Source organism: Crinia signifera, chromosome 3 (genome assembly GCF_055691185.1).
Source record: "Crinia signifera chromosome 3, ASM5569118v1, whole genome shotgun sequence".
Classification (NCBI taxonomy): domain Eukaryota; kingdom Metazoa; phylum Chordata; class Amphibia; order Anura; family Myobatrachidae; genus Crinia; species Crinia signifera.
This window is the reverse complement of record NC_139219.1, coordinates 192,688,342-192,710,629: the sequence shown is the minus strand read 5'-3', so window position 1 is coordinate 192,710,629 and position 22,288 is coordinate 192,688,342. Positions and strand designations below refer to the sequence as shown.

General features: G+C 40.9%; 1 protein-coding gene across 3 annotated transcripts in view; it reads left to right on the top strand.

The window, feature by feature from the left end:
* The window catches only part of LOC146064079 (uncharacterized), a 251,126-nt gene that overhangs the window by 46,396 nt on the left and 182,442 nt on the right, over positions 1–22,288 (top strand). For all 3 annotated transcript variants that reach the window (XR_014471743.1, XM_083177154.1, XM_083177153.1), the window contains exons 14-29: positions 348–485; positions 2,581–2,701; positions 3,197–3,289; positions 3,938–4,149; positions 4,297–4,381; positions 4,524–4,735; positions 5,036–5,153; positions 5,490–5,615; positions 7,959–8,115; positions 10,420–10,636; positions 12,776–12,996; positions 14,347–14,525; positions 16,352–16,465; positions 17,745–17,920; positions 19,524–19,614; positions 20,582–20,647. Coding sequence is in view for 2 of the 3 variants with exons in the window: in XM_083177154.1 (XP_083033280.1) it covers positions 348–485; positions 2,581–2,701; positions 3,197–3,289; positions 3,938–4,149; positions 4,297–4,381; positions 4,524–4,735; positions 5,036–5,153; positions 5,490–5,615; positions 7,959–8,115; positions 10,420–10,636; positions 12,776–12,996; positions 14,347–14,525; positions 16,352–16,465; positions 17,745–17,920; positions 19,524–19,614; positions 20,582–20,647 (2,326 nt within the window). In the remaining variant the exon portion in view is untranslated. The remainder of the gene's footprint in view (positions 1–347; positions 486–2,580; positions 2,702–3,196; positions 3,290–3,937; positions 4,150–4,296; positions 4,382–4,523; positions 4,736–5,035; positions 5,154–5,489; positions 5,616–7,958; positions 8,116–10,419; positions 10,637–12,775; positions 12,997–14,346; positions 14,526–16,351; positions 16,466–17,744; positions 17,921–19,523; positions 19,615–20,581; positions 20,648–22,288) is intronic.

Here is a 22,288-nt window from a genome sequence, read left to right as displayed (position 1 = left end):
TAATTCATTAATTCATTCTATTTTGATATTTTCATATTTTCCGCAGGGTTTTTGTACATTTACATGGGCTTTGGGACTTGAATGGCAACCGTCATCACTTTACAGTCTATGAATTCCATTTCTTTCAATAATGTCCATTTAAAAGGGGGTCAGAAAGCATGAAACCTCAAATATAAAGATCTTTTTTTTTTTAATATCGTGTTATATTATTTCTGAACCAATTTGTACTATTACTGAACAAATTTTCACTTTAGATTGCTGTAAATCATCTTAAATACTGAATATAAAATAATTGTTTATTGTTAATTTCTGCTGCATATCAAGTATATTTGTCTTTTATTCCATAGGGATCACAACCCCTATGAAGAGGGGTATTCAGAGTTCCTAGTAATGAACCAGCAGACAGAAAAGTACATCTCTGTATACATACAGGCTTTGTTCCTTAGAAAATTGCCTTGCAAAGATGCCCTCTCCATTCTTCAAAGGTAAAACATTTAGCAAGCACAGGAACTATACTGAAAGCTTTTGTGTGTTGGATATTCCGAGTTTGTCACGGACCACAATCGCAGGGTGTGGCAGGTCCGATCCTTGCCTGTCCATGCATTGTGGCAAGGTCCACCTATTGCTGCTGTGGGTTGCTAGCGGCGGGTGGTGTGTGCTGTTTTGTACACTGGTCTGAACGGAGGTCGTCAGGGGTCAATGGCTCCTTATGAGGAATTGGTGCTGGGCTATGCTTGGCAGCACTGGTGTCAGGAATTTCCAGCTGACAGGAGCAGCCAATTCAAACATTGCTTACGTTTTATAAGGGGAGATTGTTCAGCTTTGTTCCAGTCCTATGAAGAAAATGGGTGTTTAGAAGAATAACAAAGCACTTCAAAGAAGGGATCAGCCTGTCTGGTACACTACAATCTACCCTGGGATCCTGAAGTTGGTACTTATAGAAAAAAAGAGAGTGGTACCTGGAGGCTGTTACAGCCCTAAGCTAAAAGCTACTTGCCCATAGGCCGAGTCCCAGTTGCCACCATGTTCAGTCCCAGTACAGGCGTATCCAAACAAATCTGTGTTTACATTCAGTTTCCACTGGACCCCGCTGCTTGATATACCCTCAACCAGCACCAGGAGTACTCAGATCCAACCCAGCTGGTATCCAGTTCCTATTAGTGGAGCTACGGAAATCATAAAGTCAGTAGAGTATCGGCTGCATAAAAAGAGGGATTCAGCCTGGCTCAGTTCTACGTTGCTTGTGGCTGATATCCGCAGTACGAACGGCATGCGGTCCCCTGCCTGGCAATAACCAGCCCTGGGCTCATTGAGCTGGTCCTGGTTGCAGAATTATAGGCGGAAATAAAGCTGTAATTCTATAACCAGCACCAGGCTCATGGCCCAGTCCTGGTTCCCAAAATGTAAACCAGCACCGGCTCCAACAGCCAGCGGTGTCATGCCACAGCCGGGGGACACTAATTTTATAAGGATCCGCGGCCATAACATGCTCACTCTGGCTGGTTTCCCTCCAAGGAAACCCAGGCCCAGGCTAAAGCCCATGTTAAAACTTTAACATGGGCGTCTATGGTGGGAACCACTTAAAGACACCCATGTTAAACTCAAAAAATTGGCTGTGCGCAGCCCCATAGGTGCATAGCTCCCCCCGGAGCCCACTCCGGATTGGCTGAGTGTGATCATGTCATGGCCGTGGGACCTTATATAATAAACGTCCCCCGGCTTTAGCATGACACCTCTGACAGAACAGCTGACATACGCTGATTTCAGCTGCCCGGCCTCCCCACCTGCATCACCAGTGCATTTACATGTGAACACCCACCATTTTCATGGGGATGCCCATGAAACACTGGGTGTTCCCATGGGCGCAGCCCCTCGCAGCAGCCCTGCGCCAGCACTGCTAGGTGTGAACAGGATGGCAAATAAGCAATTCGCCATGCCTGCTCGCACAAAGCGGCTGCACATGCGCATACATTTTTATGCGCATGCGCAGCTGCTGACCATTGCTTCCCTATGCGAATGCTCAGGGGAGCAAATGGATAAGAATAACCCCCTATATCGATGTGCGTAACTACAGGTACAGTACACATTATATCTTTGTGTGTAACTGCTGGTGCACATTATATCTTTGTGCGTAACTGCTGGTGCACATTATATCTTTGTGTGTAACTGCTGGTGCACATTATATCTTTGTGCGTAACTGCTGGTGCACATTATATCTTTGTGTGTAACTGCTGGTGCACATTATATCTTTGTGCGTAACTGCTGGTGCACATTATATCTTTGTGTGTAACTGCTGGTGCACATTATATCTGTGTAGGTAACTGCTGGTGCACTTTATAGTTTTACAAATAAAGCAATAATATATGATACAGAGAGGTATACATCCAAAGGGATACATTCAATGACACTAAAGTACTGTAGAAGGTACAATCTTGTAGACTTTAGAAATTGAACACATACATGAATTACTAATGGAATTTGTTTAGCTTGTATGCTATAAAAATAAAGTATATTGTATATTTGCCTTTTGTCTGTACGTAGAAAGTAAACATTGTACTGAACTTCTTTTTTTTTTGACAGGTTTTCTATTGTGACCCATAGACAAGGGATACAACATATCATCAACGAGTATTTTGTTGAGGTATTTGATTGGTTCTATGACGAATTAAAGGAGGTTCAACAAGAGTATGAAACATTTAAGGTATATAAAGTATATATTTTTTTGACAACTAGTTCTTGTTGTTGCATATCTTCAAGAAACTCTAGCAATGACCAATGAAATGACCAAGATATATACCAGATATCTGGAGAATGTGGAGGCCATTCTACACTGGCAGACTTCTGCACTTCTCCCCCTCAGATTCTTGTTCTTAACTGGTAGTAGTTCTTAACTCTGTAGTCTTGTGCTGCAGGCCAACATCCTCAGTGTTCAATGTTCTGTGCATTGCGGGATGCTCTTCTGCTCTGTTCTGTTGCATCACTTGGTTATGTTCGCCTTCCTGTGGGCTTAAGCCATTTTGAGTATTCTATTTAGAACTCATTCATTAACAAACTGTTTTCACGCAAAGAATTGCAAGAGCAGTGGACTGGATGCTACAAAAATTAGGACCAATGATCTTCTGTACTAATAACTAATATTCCCATTCTATCACTAAGTATATTGTATTACGCAAGAACTACAATCTGTCTCTTGCAGGATGAGCCGGACTTACCAAGAAACATGCCAGCAGCAGTGGGAGCAATTATCTGGTCACGGAAGTTGCTATCAAAGATAGAAAATACAATGAAGGTAAAAACTAAATATTGTCTTTTTCTGAGAATGTTCTCAGCGTCTTTTTGTAATTCTATGCTTTTTATTTTACGCTATGTTACAGCTGCTTAACTGAGCACCAATGACCTGCATTCAACTGTGCACTATTATCGGACTTATTAAGCAAGGCCCGCAGATCTGCAAAAATCGCAGATTGTGATTTCTGAAGATCTGCGCACGTGCCAATGCATTGGCTTGAAACAGTCTAAGGTGCGATTGGGAGGGAAGCAACCAACCATTGCAAGGGCGGTGGGGACTGTTGCAGGAGCACAGTACAGACAACACAGGCATGTGAGGACTGTTTTGGTGGGTCGCAGGGGCTCTGTGACGATACACGCAGCTGGTGCAAACCAAAAAATGCTTGTGACAGGCTTCGCAACTTGGTCTGTAATGTGTACGTGCTTGAAGCGAATCGCTTGCACAAAAGCGAAGCAAATGATAAATGTTGCTTTTGCATTGCAGGGAGGGTCTGGCCAATCTGCCGCTACCTGGCACCAGCAGTTGTCATTTTGCCAATATTCGCAAAATTGCAACTGATGCTGAATGAGGCCCTATATTCATATCACTACATTCATAAATACAGGATAAAATTTTGATTTGAGGTAATTTGTAATTTTTTTTTTTTAGGCCTTTAAAAATTTGAGAATCGTAGCTACATGCCTCACGTACTCACATACTGTAAAGCTGTACAATCGAATAGCTTCTGCCTTAGTGTCATATGAAGACTTATGGTATCAAAAGTGGAAATCACAAGTAGACAAAGGTTTAAGTGGACTTAATTTTACTTTACTCGTCCGAGAACCTTTTACACAGGAACTGATGGTCAACACTGATGTGAGGTAAGTGTCAGTTCCCAGCACATTACTTGTCAAAGGTACTAGCTCTGTACATTACTAGTACTAAACTATGTTTCTCACTGTCTAAAATGATCTTGTAATTAGATGTTCTGACCAGTTGCTCCACATATTTCTATGCAATTAAATTAGAATCCTCCATCTGATTGAAGAGACTAAATGGATGCTGAGGCTTGGGATCAGTGTTCCAGAATCGGCTCTGGTGGCATTTCAGCAGGTATGTATTGTATTTAAAAGCCATTCCAAAAATAATTAGCACCATGATATAGTAGTAATTAATGTGCTAATAACGATCTTTAATTTTTAAATAAAGTACATTTTGAGTCTAATTGTATCCCTTTGGAAATGTTTTACCATAGGCTGAAAAATTCAAGATGTACAGAAGTAATTTAGAGGATGTAGTGAAGGAGTTTAGGAGAATTCAACAGAAGATCCCAGAGCACTTTGCTGTGTTGTTCACCTCTCATCTGGACCGAGTAAACCGCCAGTTCCAACCTGGATTATCCATTTTATCATGGAGCAGTGTCAACATAGAGGGCCTCCTTCACCAAACCAGTGCTGCTGTCAAAAGGTGAGTAACCCAGGTTTGGGTCATACTAAATAATGGTGCACAATATCAGCACGATACAAACTCTATCTATATTCTAGGTTATTGTGTATTTTGTAAGTGGAAAATTGGAGTATAGTTCATATATTGAGTCCAATAGAAGCCTCTTATCAATACATAAATGAGCAAAAACAAGAAAAACGACTTGCAGTACAAGTACAGAAAACATGTTGTCTGCATCTCAAAACTTTACATTTTTTTCAGTAAGGTTTTTTAAAAATAAATTGTAAATGTAAAATTCACCTTTTTATTTTTGTCATATAGGTTGCAAACCATTGTCGATAAAGTTACAGAAATTAAGGAACAGGTGATCGAAAGCACACTTGAAGCAGTCTCAAATTTTGACTTACTCTCTGTTGATGAGATCACAGATGCACCAAAGGTACAATATTGTAACCATAGCCAATTTAACAATTAAAGGGTAACTTCAACTAAAACTAAAATATTACTCAATAATATTAGCACATGCTAGTTCTCATTTATGAAATACATTCAATAAAATTCTAGACAAAATTTGATTGGTTGCTATGTACAACTTCTCTCCCTGTCTTCTTTAGTAGGTTTGATACATCGCTCCCTTAATTTGTTGTTTTATATGGCATAGGCTGCAGGTTTCTGTATATTTTCTATAGAAAACCCAGCTGTAGACTAAAAACAAAATGAAAACACTGAGATTGTTTATCTTTGTCTATGTTTGTAAATTTCTTTATACTTTCAGAGTCCTGCAGAGTTTGTACAGCTCTTGCAGCGGTCTTTGCTGGAAAAGAGAAATGAGTTAGAAGTCATGGCAAGTCTCATTAAAAATGGATTTGAAGATATTTTAAAAATACTGAAGTCTTTCCAGGTAATGCATAACATTATCATTACATATGAGATCATTCAGAAAAGGTATTACATGTTAAACACTGATTTTCTGGCACCTAATGTGTCCATATTAAAAGAGGGTGATGCGAAATATCTCCAGCTAAGACACTGGGTGCAAAATGTCTGTAAACCACCCCATGCGCTATCGCCAATACCAAAATATATATACCACAAATTTTTAAAAACAGACTCCAAAGGTGCCATATCTTGGTGGTACACTTTAATGGTTGGATCTCAAAAACCCACTAGATTCAGCTCCCAAATTAAATGGGAATCAGATTTTAGCCTGCAACTTTTCCGACAAAGAATGGCGAGCTGTATTCTATAAGTGCTTCCATGTTTCTAAATGTCAATCCCATATCGAACAATCCTATAAGATCATCCACCAACAATACCTCACCCCCGCTCTCCTACACTCTATATGGCCCTCTTCTTCTAATGCCTGCTGGCGACAATGTGGCAAAGTGGGAACATTGTTCCAGATCTTTTGGTCTTGCCCTGAAATTGCTGGACTCTGGTCCAAGGTATTCTTCCTAATCCTGAGGTCCTAATCCTGAGGTCCACAATCCTTCCTCACCCCAAAATAGCCATGGTCCATCTACTCCCAGATGAAGTACACCACAATGATCAGTATGTCATTGGCCTCCACCAAAATGTTCATAGCCAAAAATTGTCTCACTCCATTGATCCCCACACCCTTTGCCATAGAAGAGGACATTCAAACACATTACGAGTTCGAAACTGCTGGAACAGCACGCTTATTTCCACCTGACAGCTACTTAATAAATTGGACCCCATGGAGTGCTTACAGAGCCTCCCTCACCAGTCACCCCCTACGTAATCCCCAGGCACACTACAACAACTAAATGGAAACTCATTACCAATGTAACTCCAGTTGTAGAGAATGACTGCTACGAGACACATTTAGCAATGACATAAGCTGCACTGTATTCACCCATATCTTCCTGTTTCGCTGTTTCCGAGTACCACTCTATACCCTCATGGGCTATATGTTACATCATGATTATACCAGACATGTAATTGTACCTTGTAACCTTTTTTTTTTGTGTGTACCCCCCTTTTTTTCCCTTCTGTACCCTTCCCCCATATCCTTGTAAAAATTCAATAAAAATTTAATCTTAAATTTTTTTTAAAAAAAAGAGGGCGATGGACCATCAGGTGCTGGAAAATCAGTGTAGAAGTTAGGATTCAGGTGGGTGTTATACTTAGAAGGAGCTCTGGGCAGGCTTAGAAGGTTAGCAGGTGAGTTTAGAAAGGCAGCGGAAGGGGGCTGAGATTGTGAGGGAGAGGTTGGGCTCTCACCCACTGTGAGGGGGGTTGGGCTGCGCGGGCTGAGATGCCCTGCAGACGTGTTGCACTGGGATTCCTGTGGATGCAGATAATACCATGACAATCCGGGATAACGTATAAACCGGCACAGCTACCTGTATTATACGAATTTGGTCTAGTACATTCAAAGAAATATATCTGCTTGTAGCAGTTTAGTGCTTATAAAAAAGGGATGGTTGTTCGTTGACAGCAGGGGTTGCCAAATACCAATTACCTAGAAACTCCCCTGGCCGCTGTCGTTCTGTGGTTTCTAGCGTTTTTTCTCCGTCTTTTAAAGTCCAGGATATAGCTGAGTGGCAGCGTCTGGCTCCCTCCCTGTGGCTGCAGTCTCTGTGACGTTGAGATGCAGCCACTGGCAGGCAGGGGGAGCAGCTCCTCATAGGCTGATCTCATGTGGTTAGAAATATTCTTTGTCTGAAACATATTTTACCACAGATGGAGCATCCCTCTTCCTTGCAGGGGCTGGTGGTAGATTCATCAGCCGCCAGCCCCGCCAGCTGCCAGAAGGAGACGCGCATGCGTCCCCTTACAACAGAGCTCCCCCGGGTACCCTCTGCCTTGCCGCCGGTCCCCAACGCAGTCCCTCACCTTTCGGGCCCCCCCAAGCCTGCCCGTCACCCTGAAGCAGAGACGGGCAGGGTTCCTGTCCCCCACTGAAAGGAAACTGGGATGCGCATCTCAGTCAGATGTAGCGCCGGCTTGCCAGTGGAGTGGTCTGGCGAGCCCCAGCACTGAATGAGCGGCGCTACAGCTGTATGTTTTGCCCTGTCATTTCTTGTGAGAGGTACATGGGAACAGAAACAATATTATATCATAGTTCCTTATCAAAGTGGTTCAGATAAAGTCATTTATGTTGTAGGTTTATATGTGTGTGTGTGTGTGTGTGTGTGTGTGTGTGTGTGTACATACTGTATTTTAAGTTACAACAGCTCTATTTTGATGACAAAATTCCTCACTGCTTATTTTGTTTCAGGAATCCATCCCAGAAAAAAGCAGAACATCTGTCCCTGTGAGGAATATTGCTTCCAATTCCTGGCTGAAAAAAACATTACATAAACCACAGTCAGTTTTCCTATCCTCAGATAACTCCAGCATGGATTACCCTGAAGAAATTGTCAGTCAGGTCCTGGGTGAGTTGCTCAGACACGGATTGCTCAGTTCATATTAAAGATTATCACTGAACACCTCATATTGACTGATAAGATTTGTCACAATATTCTGTGAAGGATGATTGTATATATTATTATCCATTTAATTTTATGTCAAAGTAATCCTCACTTGATATTTCTTTTTAAATGTGATGCAGTTTGTTTTGTAATCCTGTATATTTAGGGAGTATATACTGTATTAAACAGTATTAAAATTACAGTACAAGTCATACTTGATCTGTCGCCATAAAATAGTTTTAATAAATAACTATGGCCCTTATTCTGGTTGGTGCGGTAATATCCGCGTGCGTTCGTGCCGCCGATGTTTTGTGTCTGCGCATGTGCAGAGGCGTCTCTGCGCATGTGCGAGCCGGACGCACGGCCACATTCCGCATGAAATGTGTACACTACGAACAGGGGGTGGAGAGGGGCGTGAAGGGCTATTTGGGCTCATTACCATATGTTTACACCCCGCGTTTCATGGGCGTTCCCATGAAAACGCTGGGCGTACGTATGGTAATGCGGCCGTGATGCACGTGTAGGGGGCGGACATATGACATTGCCGGATGTCAGCTGCCCGCCCAGATCCCTGCTTTTGCACGGAGAAATGCCCGTGTGGTCTGAGGTTGCGGGAGCTGGTGGACCACTCGGCCTTGCATTCGATGTTCTGCGACCATCGAATGATGGGGGAGGTTCCCTGAGATGGAGTAGGTGTATTCATGAGAAATACACGTGCGGTCCGTTCGGACAGCTTCTTACCGCGTACGGACGGAGTTGGCGATCCGTATGGAAGGCAGGGTTTAGAACGCACGGTGCTGGCCGCATATTTGGATCCGGCCGCACCAATCAGAATAAGGGCCTATGTTATTATTGTAATAAAAAATAAAATACAGCTCATACTACTTGTATAATTATGTAACCTTTGGGTAATTTGTACCCTAAGATGATATAAAATAGCAAGAAAGAGATTCACAGGCTTTCCAATTCCCCAGCAGGTTTTAGTATATATAGGATAGAACAGACAACAGCAGATAGTAGGCAACATGGTATATAGTAATCTGTTGGGAACAATAGTGTCACGTGCCTCATACCTCAGTGCCAAAATCCCCCGATCCAATCCTCCTATCAAATTTATGTAGCCCTTTAGACAGAATGTTTACTTTTAAGTTATGGGCCCCTACATCTGGATTATTAAAATTTCCCATTCCTCCAGCACTGGAGTCAGCAATCATTGAAATCCAATATGATGAATTTTCACTATTTGCTGTTTCCAACCTAAAAAAACAGACTTTGTAATGGGAGCAGGAGCAACAAACTTACTGCCACTGTCAGCCAGAGGGTGGGGGAGTCCCTTAACAGTGAGCAGAACCCCTGTGGCAGACCTCCAGCGGTGGGACTGATGAGCAGTTACACATAAAAGAAGGATGCTGATCTTTTCTGTCTGGAGGTGCCAAGTTTGTGGTTATGCCACAGACAGCACAGCTCTACCAACTCAGACTGAGCCACAGTATGACCACTGGATATGTTTCTAATGTAAACTGGAATTAGAAATACAGTATTACTACAAAAGAACCAAAATGTTACTTTGTAGTTTAAAAAAAAAAGGTATTTTAGTTGACAAAGATTTCCCGTTACGCAGCTTTGTTTAGTTTCATTTGTGGGAGAGATTAAAACACATGAGTAATGTTTACTTTGCTAGGCATTGCTCAGAGAACTAACAATATGATTCCCACAATATACTGGCAGAGCCAATACAGTAACAGTCTGTACTAATTGTTTGTACTTTTGGTTTTGTTTGTTTCAGTGTTATTATATTTCTGTAGCAACTTGTGTTGTTGTTGCTTATCTTCAAACTTAGGTTGTGGCTTTCCCATTCTTGGCTTTTTAAGACAGCAACACTTTTTTGTTTTACGACCATATAAAGCAGTGTTTTTCAACCACTGTGCTGTGGCACACTAGTGTGCCTTGAGCTGTTCTCAGGTGTGCCCCCAGATCTAGAGATGCCAGTTTTCAGTTACCATCAGTTCAACTGTTATTTACTAGTCTCTTCTTTCCATGTAAAAGGCCAATGTATTTTATGTTTGTTACCTGTGGGGACCAGTGTGATTATTTTTTCATATGGGGGCCAATTTGTTTTGCCCTGTGGGGATCTCATGCTGTGCCTTGCAATTTTAAAATCTTATTTAGTGTGCCGCAAGGTAAAAAGGTTGAAAGTCACTGATATAAAGTATACAACATTATTTTCAGATCATTGTATAAAATATAATCTAATATTTTTTTTTACAGAGTTACTTAGCAATCGCATCTACCAGGCTGTTTACACCTGTATCCTGCGTTCCTTACTCATCCTAGCTCAGTTAGCAGGATGTGATATGGAAAGTGGTCTTTTCCAACTATTTAATGAAACATCGGGCCCCGGATCAGAGATGAACAAACCTCCCATTAATGCATGCACTCTGAAAGATCTGCTTTTGAGTTCAAAACTCCAGACAGAGAGTTTACGGTAAGGATACAAATAGGGAGCTTTTGGTTGATTTCACAACTCCTATTATTATCCTGTATATGAAGAAAAAGTTTGTGTTATTAAAAAAAATATATAATGAAAACAACCACTTAAATATAAAATTACAAAACATATAAGAAAAAAATATTAAACTATGAAATGAGAGGACTTTTTTTTGAGTTTTAGCAAGGTATGTGGGAGTTGTGCCATTGCCCAAGGCCATCCTGCAGCTTGTGGTGCTACAAAGCACACCCCAACCCACACTTGCAACATGTACGAGACAGGTGCCCTGAGCACTTCCTGGTTCTTTTTCATCATGATGTCATGTTTTCTGGGGTGGAGCTTGCAAAAGGTGCAAAAATCACCCTGTCCTGACCCTGTTTGTGGATGCAATCAAACAGTCTCAATCTATAACCCAGTATTCTGGGATAGACCAACAGAAGGTTCATTACAATGATCATAACTGAGAGCACAAGTTGATGAGCGTGCATGAGAGAAATCTCAGATGCTAGAGTTGGAGGTTATAATCAGCGCAGAGGCAAGAAGACAGGCCAACAGCAGATTCGGGGGGGAGATTCTCTAAGCTAAAAATGTGGTAAAAACCCCATTATCGGGGTTTTACTGCATTTTGGGATGCTGTAAGCCAAAAATCTGCCGATGCCCCATAGAAGCCTATGGGCTTCTACCGTAACCCTCCATCGCCCCGCACCGACCCACCACCGCCCCGCATCGCCCCCCCTCTCACCTGTGTTCGGGCAACACAGAGCTGTGGTGCCCGGACCTGTGACCTCTTCCTCCCTGCACTGATCCTCTTCCGGGTGCAGGGAGGAGGAGAGCCCGGCGCAGCAGCAGCAGCGCCGGGAAAGGGAGGGAGCGGAGAGCCCCCAGGTCCCCATGGGACCCACTGACTCTATCGCAAAGGACAGCTCTTAACGCAAGAGCTGTCCTTTGCCATAATTATCGCATATGTTACTGCATATGCGATAATTATGAATGCGAAGTGCGGCGATGTGCGGCGGAGCTGGGGAGCGGATGTTAGAGCATCCCCCCCAAAGTGTGTAGATCAAGATGAGGCCAGAAATGTAGGAAGGAGAAGAGCGATGAAGTGCTTTATGGAGAGAATTTCAATTAAATTAGATTCTTTAAGGGAAGGGGGGCCGGGGAAGTATTTGAAGGAGAGGCGAAGTTAACTCAAAAGCAACAGAATTGGAAGAGTTGAATAGCTGCAGCATTGATAATAGCTAGAATGGAGAGGGAGATGTGGTACATCCAGAGAGTAGCAGATTTTAGTAGTTCAAGTGAACTAGAACAATGGCATTTCTCCTATTTGTAAACTACTGTATAAGAGACGTATGGAAGTGAACAGGCAGTAAATGTACTGACCAATCATATTCATTTGAAAAGTGTATATGTATATATATATATATATATATATATATATTTATATATAGAATCTTTATTATCATAAAATGCCCACATACAATGAACATTAAACGAAAATAATTTGTGAACAATACAGATACATTAGCAGAGACATTAAAAAAAGATAACACATGACTGCAAAAAATTCATACATTGCTCACCATTAATACTGTGCATTTAAAATATTTAAAGTATTAACTGCCACTGGAAAAAAACTCTCCCTATAGCGTTTGGTTTTACATAAAACCAAACGGTAACGTCTATTCGAAGGAAGTAGGGAGAAGAAATCACTATTAGGGTGAGTGGGATCCCGCAAAATACTGTTAGTCTTAGAGAGAAGCCGCTTCTTAAACATGTCCTGTAAACTCGGTAGGACAACTCCAATTGCCCTACCTGCAGTTGACACGACCCTCTGAAGGGACTTACGGTCAGCTGCTGAACATGGGCCAAACCATGCCACAATACCATAAGTAAGGACACTCTCGATCACACATGAGTAGAAGTTCACCAAAGTTCTCCTACTCATACCAGCCAAGCGTAGTTTCCTAAGGAAAAACATACGCTGGTGGTCCTTTTTGAAGACAACATTAATGGGTGCTCCATGAAAGATCTTATAGTATAGTAAACCTTGTCTTTCTAGGGATTGCACTCAATTTCTGTGGACAGTTTATCAATGGTATGAAGAATGATTAATCATGTCTTGCTTTTCTCCTACAGGTTTAAGCTGTCCATCACGTTCCAGATACCACACATTCTGATAGATCCCTCTATAGAAGTAGCGGAAGATGCTTTGGCACAGGCTGTTCTTTCAGTAATAAGCATAAGCCATTGTTCAAGCTGGTGGTCAGGAGAGAAGAAAGGCCAATCTTTCCATATGTGCACGGCTGCCGATGAGCTGCTGCAGCACATTGCAACAAAAATTGTGAATTCTGTGCGAGGTAAATGCTCTGATCTAGAGTGTATATTTGATCTTTTGTATAAGAGATATGTGCAAATATATGCTAAAAAGGCCTCTATGAGAGATGCGCAAAATATGAGTTTCAACATCTCTGTAAGAGATGTGCAATATATTGGCTAAAAATGCCAGCGTTGCTAACACTTGTTATGTAAGGTTGTGCAAAAAAAAAGATTATACATCCTATATAAGGTAAACATTACAGGTCATTATGATGAATAAAAATGTTTGCTTGCCAATTTTCAAACCAATTTTGACAAATTCACTTGTCATTAAAAGGGTTAAGATGACAAGTCGAGGACTGCACCATCATTGGGTGTGAAACCCCCCAAAATGACTGTATCATGTTGGCACCCCCCAATTACTTACCAGAAATGGTAACTATCTGTCAAACACTCTATGCAGGGGGTTTCCAGTATACATTAAAAATGTATATGGATTTATATAGAACAGAATGTAACCTGATGTCATCACCGCTTTCTAGGCAGTGCCCGCCTCCCCAGTCTCTACAGCCCTGGTAATTGTGAGTGGGCAGAGCCTAATTCAGTAAGTGGTTCATCACTACACATGCGCAGTTTGATACTGTTGCATATGCAGTAGGAAAAGCACTGTCCGACTGCACAAACATTAGCTTTGAACCCACCACTGAATCGGGCCATTTATCCTTACAAAAGACTCTGTGCAGCAAATAACCATTTATGTAGCCACATCCATGCATACCTTGCAATTTTGGAGTTATTCTAGTCTGGATCTGCCGCCGTGGAGGCATGGCTGGCATGAAAAGGGGGCAGAGCCATGTACGAATTAGCGTGGCCTCTGGTGGAGGGTCATGGCCTTGCCCCGCAACCCTACATTTTCATAATTTTGGAGGGAGTACCCAGCACTTCCCGAACATATGGGCATCTCCCTTCTCCCCTCTGCACTGATAGATGGCATGTGCACCAGCTGATCACCATGATCATCGGCTGCTCTGAGCAGGGCAGTTATGAGATATGTTCATAGAAAATACAATGTTGCATGAGACATTTGTTGTCTTATTTATTCTAGATTACAATTGTGGTAGAAGTAACTAAACTTTTTTATTTTCCTATTCTGGCACACAATGCCATGATGCAGGCTTTGGATGTACTCCTTGCACATTAGGAATAATGATAATAATACATAAACTGATGATCTAATTTATTGTGCTGCACAAAGAGCTACCTCCCAGACAGACTGTCTTCAGTAGTTAACATGACATAATCCATTTTTGTATGTAATGTAATGTAGATGGTATTTTAGTTCTTTGCTTGAAAAGTGTGTATGTAGAGTAATGTTTTGGCTTTTGTTGTAGACTTGCAGCCTGTGGTGAAGAAGCATGTTTTCGGTCTAAGTTGCTATGACTTCTTGTGGACTGACAACATGTATGCACAGAGTCAAGAGCTTTTGCAGGGCAACCCAGGCCTCAGTGTTATTCATAAGGAAGTACAACGATTTCTCAACATTGAAGAACAAATCAAACAACAGCCTGAGGTGAGAAATTTTAATAACCATCATATTTTTCTCCATCATTTTGTAACTCATTTTATAGCAGAATATATATATAATCAGCTGTATGTCCGGCACTCCTCGCACTCTATGTAGAGCTTGCCCGGGCGTCCTCCTTAGTGAAAACCTCCACCAATAGATACCAGCAAATAATAGGCGTCACTCCGGGTCTTGTAGCAAAACGTGAGTTCACTTGTGTCTAACGGTCTACGCCGTTTCGGGCACCCGTCCTTCATCAGGACTAACACAACCTGTTGTGTTGGTCCAGACGAAGGGTGGATGCCCGAAACGGCGTAGACCATTAGACACAATATAGCACAGAGACTGTTACTGGAAACTAAAATCATGTTGCACAATTGTACTGATGCTTTGTAATAAAATACATCTCCTTAATCTAAAAATAAACCATATATAGGTTTACATTCACAACATCTATTTCCTCTTAGGGGCCCAGTTATCAATTATTGCATTTACGATGCGATCTGGGCAGAATATTACCACTCACGATCGCATTGTAAAATGCGTTGTTAGTGCTGGGATGTATCATCCCACAAGCGCAGGGACAGGAAGCTGGGGTGGGTCTGCTCATGCGCGGTTATCGCTGACCCCCCTGCCGACCCCGCTGACTGCACTGCCCCAGAAGAAGTGCAATCCTGTAGCCCATAGGCTACAATGGGCTATCACCATCTCAGAATGGCAATAGCCCAGGAATGCGAAACAGGGCTGCCCGATGTTGATACATCGTGCAGTTTCACATCCCCCATAGAAACCTATGGGGGAGGCGGCCGGCGGCGATACAGGGGAGATCGCATCAGGGACCGGAAATTCCTGCTGCGGTCCCCCTTTGGTACATTCGGGGGATACGTAATATTTGTGGCTAACCCCCCGAAAACGTGTGTTTTCGGGGATTTAGCCACAAATATTGTTTGATGAATGTAGCCCTTACAGTGAATGATTTCCAGCACTCTGGTTAGTTGATAGCTGAAATTATCCACCAATCAGCATGTTGACCACCTCTGCTTGAAGGCCCCTAGAATTGACAGCCCATGGGATGCTTCCCTGCGTGCTTAAGATGCTTACTGCAATTATTCTGTGTACTGTACAGAAGCAAGTGATAACAGGCAGACTATTTTACATATGAGAGGCTCTCATATGTAAAATAATCTGCCTGTTATCACTTGCTTCTGTACAGTACACAGAATAATTGCAGTAAGCATCTTAAGCACTCAGGGAAGCTTCCTATGGGCTGTCAATTCTAGGGGCCTTCAAGCAGAGGTGGGTCAACATGCTGATTGGTGGATAGTTTCAGCTATCAACTAATCAGAGTGCTGGAAATCATTCACTGTATGTAAGCATATGGTGAGACATGCAAGACTGCATGTGTGGTATTTTGTGATTTATTATAATAGGTTCTTGTGAATAGGGGTGCAGGGGCCCCAGAGCATTGCTTTGTCCAGGGCCTACTGTGCCGTAAGACAGCCGTGTGAGAAAGGGATACTTCTTTGTGGTAATAAAATATGTCAGCTTTACTCACCCCAATTGTGACACCCCCCCCCAACACACACACACGCACACACACACATTGTACATGCATGCAAGCACTCTTATGCATTGCATGTCAACTCCATGTACCCAATGTTGTCACTACTATCTTACTACCGCATACTTCACTTTCCATATGCTATATAATTGTGTTAATACCTAATAGTCAAACAACTGTAGACCTTATTGTCCCTATTTTTTGTTTAATTGGCTTTGATCTGTGATACCTTGTATAGATCATTGATACTATTTTGTGCTTTGCTTATTAGATTCAACAAATAGGCTGTATTTGTCTTGATTACTCTCTGATAAAAGAAACATTAAAAGGATTTGCAGGAAGTTGGAAGTCTTATCATGCAACAATCATACATGAGCGTGTTAAGGTAAGTAATGTTCATCATCTGGTTTAATACCTAAATATATTGCAGGTCATACAGGGTCGGACTGACACACAGAGGCAAGCCCTGGTGGGTCACACTGCCGGAGCCACACCGCCACCTCTAGGGCTCAGGTTCAAGGATGACATACATTATACATGTTACCTTCTACTGCACAGGACTATGGTGTATTTTCTACAGTGCATTGCTGTTATTAATATACGTTTTATCAGGGGACCCAAACGATGCAGAAAGTCTAGTGGTAATAGCCAAACCTCTCTGGTGGCTGGCCACACCCCCTCTGGTGTGTGCATTTTTCCCACTGTCCGACACTAATATCATGTATGAAATGCAGTACTTTCATTAAAATGCAAAAATCAACTTTGAACACTACGCATATCTTGAGTTTTGCATAATCGGGCTCGGACTGGCCCATACTGGCACAGGGGAAAACCCGATGGGCCCCACTGCCTGTGGGCCCCAACTCCACCTCTAAGTTCCGGTTCTAGACTGTGCTTGTGTTATACCTATGTGCAGGGCATTCACATTATAATCTGGGTTGAAATGCCGGGTTGCTGGACCCGGGTTATAAGGTTTGGTGCTTTCACACCGCACCCCGACCCGGGCCGATCCGGCAAAAAAAGGGGTCCTGCGATGTGAAAGGGGTATCAGAGGATCCAATTACCTGGTAGAGAAGGAATGTGAATGTTCATTTGTTTCTATATAAACTCTACCAAGATCCTCCCTCTTGCCTATTCAATCTAGAGGAACATATTTGTATGGGCCCAAGCATTGTAGTATTCATTTATTCTGAAGGCTATGTTTTACAATATCTAATAGTTGGCCAAGCCTCTGTAAGGGCTGGCGATACCCCTTAAGAACAAGCCCATACTGCTGCATTATCCCAGGGGGCCTTTAATGCCCCAGTCCAACACTTTGCATAATTGCTTGCACAGGACAGAGAAGGTGCAGAAGCACTGCCAAAGAGAGATTTCCTTTTCCACTGCTGGAATTTTTTATTACAAAGCCAAGCTTTGCTTCTAATGCCCATGAAGTACCATACACATTTCAAGCTACTTCTAGTATTTCTTAGTATTAGCATAGAGTTTGTATATGCTACCCTTGTATTGATTCAAAACAATAAATGAACCCTAGTGTGTATGTCTGTGTACATGTGGTAGGGAATATAGATTGTCAGCTCCAGTTTGGCAGGTACTGATGTGTATTTTAAAAAAGAATATGTGTGCTCTATATAAATGACCATAATACATAAATCACGTTTTAGGAAGATCTTGAAAGTGCTTTGCAATACAGAGAGAAAGTGTGCCAGCAACTCACAGTGCAAGTTGAAAGCCTGGAACAGCTAAACTCAATTTTAACACTTCTAGAAGAACTGCAGAACATGGAAAATAAAATTGATGAAGTGTATCTACCTATAGAAACAACATATGAGCAGCTAAGGTAAGTTGATAGACATCAACTCTATATAGGACATGTTGTATACATAAATATCATAGACAGAGAATATTGTAACTAGTAGAGTATAGATCATCTCTTCCCATTTAATAGTTCCTGCTTATATCATCTTTTGCCTTTTTCTCTCAAGCAACCATGACAGAAAGATGGATGCACACTCTCTAAATGTGGCAATTTTTTCTACAGTCTTTCTTCTTCCAAATGTTACTGTCTCACACCTGCCTATTCTTCCATCACTCCAGTTGTTGGATCTCAATGTGGTCCTTCCTTTTTTCATATAAATTAATTTGAACACTTATTGGAATCCACCTTAAGATACTTTCCTGTAAGGTGACCTTTCTTCAGGGTATATACTTCAGCCACTACTGTACTAAAGTTCATTATTCTGCTTTGTATGACGGTTGTTTTTCTGTACCTTTCTAAACTAATGACCATAACCAATCAGGACACGGACACAGTAACAGCTTGACTCAAAGGTCACCGATTTTTATTCAATAATAATTAACCTACGTGGAAAAATGTGGCCTTGAGATGCTTCAGTCTCCATTCTACCCTTGTCCATTGCCAGACTCACCTCTTGGACCAGCCTGAAAGCAACAAAGACTGTCACACTTAGACAGGAAACAAATAAGAGTCTTAATTTATCCTCATGCTTAATTCAGCCTTCAGAAATACATACTGGCAGATGCTCAATCATTTTAGTAATATCACTAAGGTGCATGAAAGGGAGGGGTAATACTGAGTAAGAAGAATCTTGGGGGCTTACCCATGTATTTGCAAATACAGGTTGAGTATCCCGTATCCAAAATGCTCGGGACCAGGAGAATTTTGGATAACGGATTATTCCGTATTTCGGAATATTTAATATTTCAATTATGTATTTTGAAGTATCTTGCATTTATGCTGTATAAACACATAAAATACACACAAATATATTTTATTACCACATAAAATACACACAAATATATTTTATTTGTTCAAAAAACAAGGTTTCAAAACAGGAATTTGTGTACTATCTCAGGTATTGAATTTGAATGCCAAGCAATCATTTTCTTGCACATATATAGTGCCAGTTACATATCATGTCACCAGTAGTGATGTTACAAATGTCCCCAGTGAGTTTTTAGCAAAAAAAAAAAAAAAAAAAGTCACTTTCTGGAATGTATGGTTTTCGGAATAATTCGGATAACGGATACTCGGATACGGGATACTCAACCTGTATATACATTTCTGAACCATACTTCCATGTGGTTTTTAAATCTGGTTACTGATATCATTCAGTGTACTGGGGGAAACAATTTTGTTATTTCTCAATTCAACGTTCATCTGCTCTTCTGTCTCAGCCCTATTTAAATACATAGCTTAATGGCTGGAAAAAGGAGTTAAGCATTGCAATCAACTTTCTGCTTTATTCAAGTGCCCATCTTAAAGTGCCTTATGATTTATGGGACTTCCATTGCGTCACTATTGTAATTTCTAGAACTACAGTATCACTAATGAACAATCAGAAGGCAAAAAATGTAAGACAAGTTATTAAAGTGTTTGTGTATTATTTTATGCTATTGTAATATTCATATCTAAATTTTAGGTCCTATCAGTTGCGTATTCCAAGAGAAGAAGTAATTGATGTTACAAACTTAAGATCTAAATGGACTGAGTTAATGGATCTTACTAATGTAGTAAGCAAAATATTTTATGCTTATTTTTTTGTTAATTGCTTCTTCGACAATTTGCATGCTTATCATCTGACTAGTGTCATGTGATATATATATATAATATTTGTTTTCCATCAGAAACAACTTAATGTTTGTCTACTTTGTTTTAAGGGACAAAAACTTTTGCAAAACAGCAGGAGTTACACAAAAGTGGAGAAACTATTGTTTTATTAAAGTAAAGTATCAGAAACTATTTCAAGAATGTAGCAAGTTTAAAATAGCTGGCAAAATAGTATGCCTTATAATTTATGCAGTAAGCTTATTCCAGTGCAGTTGGTAGGCCCAGCTTCCATACCAACACCAGCCCACACACCAAAGCTGCGTGACCTCATTTGGAAATAAATCTACTAAAGCACCCTTCTCCTTAGCTGGAGAGCCATGTTCTGGAGATAATCAGTTACTCTTCTGGCTATAAATAAAAATAGGGGAAAATAAACTAGGCCAGTGATGGCTAACCTTGACACTCCAGCTGTTGTTGAACTACACATCCCAGCATGCCCTGCATCAGTTTTAGCATGGCCAAATAGCAAAACTGTAGCAAAGCATGCTGGGATGTGTAGTTCTACAACAGCTGGAGTGTCAAGGTTAGCCATATCTGAACTAGGCCCTTCTTCTCTCAAACTCTTTTACTGCTATTCAAAGAGGTGAACTAAATAGATTTTAAAGATCTGTATTCTGGAGACTGGGAAAAAACTACTACAGTACATAGAGAATACACTGAAGCTTTTTTCTAGACTGGCTGGCACATTAGTAAAATGCTTTACATAGAAGGAATTGCAGCTTTAACATTTTTTCCAGAATATATTGATATGTTATATTTATTATGTGATACTGGTTTACTGTTGGAAATCAAATTGTTTCTCAGCTATATAAATTATTTATGTAACATACTAATGTAAAATATGAATAATTTACTACACTATTATTACAGGTTAAAGAGAACTTGCTGAAAGAGAAACAGGACATCTTTAAGCAGGAACTTGACAAACAAGTTAAAGTAAGAGTCATACTATACCTATTAAATATTATGCTAAGCCATATTAAAAAAAAAAAATTGTAATTTCAGAAATTCACAGAAATCATCTTAGGACTCTTCCCAAAAGTGATTATTTGACTACAACACTTGCATCTTATATATATTGCAACGCATATGGTAGGCTTGTCATAGTGTCAGTTTAATACAAGATATTTATGATTTACACAGGTTCTGTGGCTGATTAAAACCAGATGAAATGCAGGCTTGAATTTAGACAACAGAACATGTGTAAATCATAGGTGTCCTGGATTAAGGTAATATGGCAAGCCTATGCATGCATAACTATTGTTGTGTGATTGGCATGAGTATCCCCCCTTCATTTCAATCTTTCACCTAAAGACTGCCTATGGGATTTGGTGGAACAGGATGAATGTGAAGCTAAAAAATCTGCATTAACCCTGTGTACGCGGACTGAAAGTGTCAGGAATGTTTTGCAGCACCTTCCGCAGAACGTTCACAATGTCCTCCGATGTCTGCACTTGTAGCTCAATATGAATATATCGTCAGTGACTGCATGTGCGGAATGGGGATAGGATTACATCACTGAACGATATAATTAACAATATCATTAAGGGTCTTATTCAGATCTGAGCTCAGTACAAATTTGTAAAATGGGCAAAACCATGTGCACTGCAGGCGGGGCAGATGTAACCTGTATAGAGAGAGTTAGATTTGTGTGAGTTATTTTGTTTCTGTGCAGGGTAAATACTGGCTGCATTATTTTACACTGCAATTTAGCTCTCTTTGCACAGATTACATCTGCCCCACCTGCAGTGCACATGGTTTTGCCCATTTTCCAAACAAATTTGTACTGAGCTCAGATCTGAATAAGGGCCTAAGTGTGTATGCACTACTGTATATCGTTCGCTTGAGAAATCAAAGGAAATTGTTGATGTTATCATCTAGTGTGTACCCGGCTTAAGTAAAAATTCCAGTTATGTGAAACAAATCTTTTTTAAGTTTGGCATTTCACCTCTAAATTTCTAAACTTGCAAATAACTTTTATTCCTTATTAGAATAATGTATTCTTCCAAACAGGTTACCCATTTTTACACCTTATTCCAGTGCAAACCTTCAAAATGAGGTTACAGTCAAGTGAATGAAAGGGAGAGGTGGTGTTATTTTTTTGTATAGTTTGCACTGTAGGTATCTTGACCATATATGTCTTGACGTACTTCAGATACATTCCCAGATGCTTCATAGAGATTCCCAATATACATGCCTCTAAATTGTCCCGATTTGCAACAGAAATTTGGAATGTATGTCTTGACCATTGCGGGTCTTTATAGCAAAGCATCAGTGAATGGGAGTCACATGCCCCTGACACTCTTTTGTATGGCATTGATGTTGTGTTGTTGGAGAAGGGAAGAGGTCTTGAGGCTTAACGAGCTGGGAGTGCCCCCAAGGAGATGGCCACTTTCCAATACATGCCAACCACACTTCCTCTAATATTTATGTTGTCTCAATTCCACAAATATGTTGAGAGTATGTATATATGCATGTTTGTATGTGATATACTACTGAACCATTTTTTCATAATGAAATTAAAATTTTAGTGTGGCAGACTGTCAAGTTATGATTTATATCTGAGTTTTTACTGTA